This window comes from Fragaria vesca, linkage group LG6, assembly GCF_000184155.1.
Source record: "Fragaria vesca subsp. vesca linkage group LG6, FraVesHawaii_1.0, whole genome shotgun sequence".
NCBI classification, from domain to species: Eukaryota; Viridiplantae; Streptophyta; class Magnoliopsida; order Rosales; family Rosaceae; genus Fragaria; species Fragaria vesca.
In genome coordinates, this window is record NC_020496.1 from 15,929,343 (window position 1) to 15,934,946 (window position 5,604).

At 42.4% G+C, this 5,604-nt stretch overlaps 1 protein-coding gene across 1 annotated transcript; it reads right to left on the bottom strand.

The window, feature by feature from the left end:
• Positions 1-1,509: 1,509 nt before the first annotated feature.
• Positions 1,510-3,948, bottom strand: LOC101309173 (pentatricopeptide repeat-containing protein At4g14850-like). Its single transcript, XM_004303140.1, has 2 exons — positions 2,354-3,948; positions 1,510-1,975 (listed from the first exon to the last, which is right to left on the bottom strand). The coding sequence occupies exons 1-2, from the start codon at positions 3,940-3,942 to the stop codon at positions 1,510-1,512; spliced, it is 2,055 nt and encodes a 684-aa protein (XP_004303188.1). The 5' UTR covers positions 3,943-3,948.
• Between the last annotated feature and the right edge of the window lie 1,656 nt (positions 3,949-5,604).

Sequence of the window (5,604 nt, forward strand, 5' to 3'; positions counted from 1 at the left end):
TTAGACCAAATAAAAAAAGAGATTTTTTTTGAAGATACCTTCTCGTTAAGGTAATAGGTTAGTGCAGACTGGAGTTCAGAAAATAAGTGATTTAACCAACTGAATTAGAAATTCTAGTAAAATATTTCCTTGGCATTAATAGTTCCTGGCTTATCTTTGTTAACAACTAAAAATAACATATGAATCCAAACTCAATCACTGTTTCTGCACTCAACAATGCCACCAACTAAGAACTACAATAAACTTCAGCACATAGAAAGAAATTCTTAAACAGGGAGACAAATGAATGCATTTGGCAACACAAGACATTAGTTGAAATGAACGGTCTCATAGTGTGTAGGGGGTTTGGGTCTCATCAACCACATTCTGATCTCTGGGCATCATCATCAAATGGAAGCAGCTGTTGTCTACTAGGTTGGGAATCTCTGACCTAATTAATGCTTTCAAAAGCTGAATTTTATCTGGGCTTACATTGCATGTACATTCTCAAGTGCGAGCCGCGCAGCTGCTAGGAGTTGTGGATTGGCTGGGAATTAAAGTTCATCATGAGCTTCTACAGCTCTGTACCAGACTCATCCTTCTAGCAAACAACTCAACTCCTTTGTTCTCACACTAGCGCAGACAACTCATCTGTTGCACCATGTAATATATTCACCAAGGAGGTAATTAACAGGTTATTGAAATGCAACCCAGAAAGTAACAACGAGAACTATTGCAACAACTCCCATATCAACTTTTACGAAATAGATATTGTGGGAGAAAATAGATAATGACACATCCTCTGTGTTCTCCCCATGTTTATCAAACATTTGCTTGGACTCACCACAAAGAAGACAAACACATTCCCCTTTGTATTCAAAAAATTATCAACTCCAACAGAAAACTCCACAGGAAGCAAATAAACTTCAGCTGCCAAATTCATAGTGGGAATCTCATGTCCCACAAAAATCCCATTCAACGTAACATAGAAATAGAACCCCAATGGCATACAATCACTTATTCGAAAATCAATCAGTAATCCCATTCAAAAGCCAAAACCTGTACCAGAAACAGATACTTAGGAGATACAGGATGAAATGATTGAAATCTAACCTTTAGCTGGAACAAGAAAACGCAAGCATAAGAGCTACCAAAACCTTTGGGAGTTATTACTCGGAGGGATCTGCAATGGTTGTAGCTAGATTTACCTCCAGGGTGGTTTTGATGAAACTTTACTGCAAGGCTTTGGTACCTGAAATAAGAGAAAATTCCCGCTTGGATGGAATGACACACCTGGTTTTTTGGGAATCCAATTTCCCCAATGTTTTTCACATCTCATGCTGAGTTCATGGGCCAGGATAACAAACTCCGAAAGCGGAAGGGAGAGAATTGTCAAATGCTGAGTTTCAATTGAATTTCAGACTCTCTTTCCCCATCCAAAAACACCTTTTAGAGTAATATTGTTGAATCCTTATCACAACATGAGATTTGGAATGCACTTAAATTAAGTTGAGAACCCTTATACATTAATCACCAATAATCTCTACAGGAGCAATGACCTTCTCTAAAGCGATGAAAACGATTGTTGTCTCTGACAATAATTTCTCTGTCTACAATACCTGAAATGAATTTGATTGCACCGTGGCAATCTCCACAAATCCTAAGGTTTTTGTTAATCCTTATAGGCAACCCAGAAGGGATAGCTATGAGGCCAAAGGCAAGGGCAATCTTCTCGCTGTGGTACCAAACTTCTGATACTTTCTCTTCTTCTTCTAAATCAAACAGGGCAAAATTGGTGTCCGGAACGTACCCAGCTTCCTCCATTTTCGTCCTTAAATAGATCAGCATTGCCTGAATCTCAGAGTTCATTTCATGAGAGGTGTCCTTTGCTTGGAAGATGTGGACTGCATTCTTGACTGCAATCCAACTGTAGCCTGCACCCTTTTTTATGCCAACATCTTTCATTTCCTTTCTGACAAGAGTGGCTTCTTCCCACCTGCATAGGTTAATTGTCATATATAAAACCAAGTGTATACATAAAGGAGGCAAAGGCAAAATAATGAAAGCAAAAACAATGCGTCTTTGGCTCCCAATTTCAATGTAATGGAGCATCAAAACCACGGCATCTAGAATTTTAGGTATGAATATTACTAAAGGAACCACACTCTAATATGTTCTTATTATATCATGATGGTGATGAGATGTTTATTCATATATGAGGAAAAATGGATGAAAAATGAGGTTCTCTAGCATTAGTCTTCTAGAGGTACTTTCACAACTTTAGTTATGCAGCAGACCGTTTCTATGTGACAAAGAAGTAACATATTTGGTAAGCTATATAGAGTTTTGTGTGAAAAGAAATAGCATAATATACCTGCCAGTAGCAGCAAGCAAGTTAGAAAGCACCACATGGTTACCAGAGTCTTTAGGATCAAGTTCAAATAACTTGTCAGCCGCAATTTTCCCTAATTCTGGCTTCTTATACATTTTACAAGCCCCGAGAAGAGCCCCCCAAATGGAAATTGTTGGACGAATTGGCATCTTTGTAATAAACTCATAAGCGCGTTCTACCATCCCAGCTCGCCCTAGCAAGTCCACAACACATGCATAATGCTCTGCCCCTGGTTCAACGCCATACCGTGATTTCATTGAATCAAAGATCTGCATGCCTTTTTGCACATCACCCGCTCTACTACATGCCGATAATACACACACCAATGTGACATAATTAGGTTTAAGTTCATGGCTCCTGTCACTCATCTCCTCGAACAAGGCCAAAGCCGTGTTGGCATGTCCTTGATGTGTATACCCACCTACCATCGCATTCCAACTGATCAAATTCCTTGAAGGCATCATGTCAAATGCACACTCGGCATCTTCTATACTCCCACATTTTCCATACATGTCAACCAACGCACTCCCAACAAAGACATTTCCATCCACACAAGCCTTCACCGCAAGCGCATGAATTGACCTACCCTGTTCAAGCCACGCAAGTCCGGAACAAGCACTCAGAACACTCGAAACCATGAAATCAGTCGGCTCAACACCCTCCCTCCTTGCCCGCAAAAACAACTCGCAAGCCTTCTCCTCCTCATTATTCTGCACATAAGCAGCCACCATGGAGCACCAAGACACATGATTAGCCTGACCAATTCTCTCAAAAACCATCCTAGCCAACCCAACATCCCGACACTTGCCATAAAAATCCACAAGCCCATTCATCACTGACACATCTCTCCCAAACCCAAACCGCATCACAAACCCATGCAACTGCCTCCCAAGTTCTAATGCCGACAAATCCGAACACGCATTCAGAAACGCACAGAAGGTAATGGAATTCGGCTCCCCACCCGCCCTCACAAACTCAACAAACTTCTCCACAGCGCTCACCGGGCGCCGGTCAAGCACCGCATTCGACATGTAGGCATTCCAAGTCGCAAGGTTCCTCTCAGGCATTTCATCAAACACCTTCCCTGCATCATCGCCCAGACCAGTCTTGCAGTACATGTCAAAAGCACTGCACCCAACAAACACGTCACATATCTGCCCGGCCTTGACGGCAAGGGCGTGGACCTGTTTTCCGATCACCGGCCGGCGAAGCAGCCCGGAGGCCTTGAAGGCGCAGGGGAAGGTGAAGTCATTGGGGACGACAGAGTCGCGGCGCATGTTGATGAAGTTGAGGAGAGCGGAGGCGAAATGACGGTTTTGGACAAGACCAGCGATGAGGGCGGTCCAGGTGACGACGGAGCGGGAGGGGGTCAGGTGGAGGAGGAGCTGGGCGGAGTTGGGGAGGTCGAGTTTGGAGTACATGTTGATGAGGTGGTTGGAGAGGAAGCTGGGGTGAGGGGGTTGGAGGGTTCTGATGATGTGGGCGTGGGCGGCTCGCCCGGTGAGAGAGGAGCGGGTGGCGATGGCGGATTGGAGAAGGGCGGCGAGGGAGTTGGGTGTGAGGGGTGGCATTGTTGTTTGGTGTGTAAGGACATGGTTTGGGACAATAAGGCGGGAGATGGTGGCGACTATGCGAAGTTTTTGTATGAGTGGGTTTGGGCCTGGATTTGGGACTGTGGGGATTTGTTGGTTATCTAGAATCAACACCGTAGAGGTTGAGGTTAAAGATTTTTTCTTTTATTTAAATCATTGATATTATGACGAGCTTACTAGTTCAGAGAAGTCCGAAGAGAAACTCATTATATGCACCGCTTAAATGAAAGATATCAAACAAAAAAATTCTAGAAAAAAAAAAAACCAAATGAGTGTCAAAAAAACGGAAATGCAACTAACTAGAATATAAATTCGAAAACCTTAACGGTCCCACAATGTGGTCAAGCAACTTGTATGAGGCCTAGAGACCCGATGGTGTACATGTCAATAAGCTACCTGAGAATTCACATCTTGGGCTAATTAGGGCACCATCCTACCCTTGAGGGTTGATTGCTTCAACCACCGTCTATGGCTCCAACACCACAGAGTCAGAAGCCAGACATTATGGAGTCTGAAACATTCACACCATCACCTGCTTTGGGTTTGTTACACCTTTGTCTCTTCTTGCTTCGTTGCTCCTTCACGGGGACACCGAGCCCCATAATTGTTCATCATGGCACAATTGCAACAACAACGAAGAGAACACTTGTACGTGAACTGTACCTCAATCACATTTGTATGTGACACTTGAAGAAGGCGTTGAAGTCGCATTAGGTTGTTGAGGGGTAGAGAAACCCTAACCTTAACAATTCCCCAAAAAATGTAAAACATAGCCAAGGGTTGGGCCTACAACCCTAGCAGTAGCATTCATCAATAGGGCATGCGACAAGCCAATGATTTGGACCTAGATTGAGATGAAATCGAGAGGGACTACAACGATATTGGAGAAGTCTTCATCATGATTGAGCAGTAGCATGACATGTTTGATTCTCTAAGGCTCGATTTTGTGAACATTCTGAACGTCATGTCTGTTAAAGAACATTAAAAAATAGCGATCTTCACAAGCAGTAACCTCCACATGAACAGAGAATCTCCACATTGACCTCACAACACTTCGAAAAGAATCAAAAGCTACAGGTTAATTATAAAGCCGTGTTCATCTTACCAACGTACCAAGAAGAAACAAGGGGACAAAAAAAACGTTATCTAGACAACGCAACTCACTAGATCAACTGATTCATCACAATGACCAAGAGAAAGTTTTGAAGCTAAACTAGCAGTCATGGCAGTAATGGAGACAGATCAACAGTGGTGGCCATAAAAGATGTGCCGCATAGCTCTTTTTTTTTTCTTCTCAAAACCCTAACCTTAGAAAGTTCAGAGAGTGAGGCGAAGTATTCATGTAATATGCAAGTTAGTTAGTTCCCCCGAAGAGGTTATAAATTCAAATCTCACTAATATCATAAAATGGGGGGAACGAACGGGTGTAAAATTTTGACATGCCCCTAAATGAAGGTAAGGAAGTGTTAAACTTAGTATTTTTTAGCTATGCATTCTTCTCTAGTATGATGGTAATAATTACCTTGCTATTTCTCTCTCTCTCTCTCTAGCTTATTTCATTTTGAAAGCTTGGTTTTTCAATTTCACAACTTGTTTGCAATTAGTTGTGAGGGAAAAAACTTAAATGTCATAATGCTATAT

Bases quoted from the DNA above. Each gene is read 5' to 3' on its own strand.
- LOC101309173 (XM_004303140.1), bottom strand. From the start codon at position 3,942: ATGCCACCCCTCACACCCAACTCCCTCGCCGCCCTTCTCCAATCCGCC. The intron at 1,976-2,353 runs GTATATTATGCT...TAACCTATGCAG, and splicing joins TTGCTTGCTGCTACTGGCAG to GTGGGAAGAAGCCACTCTTG.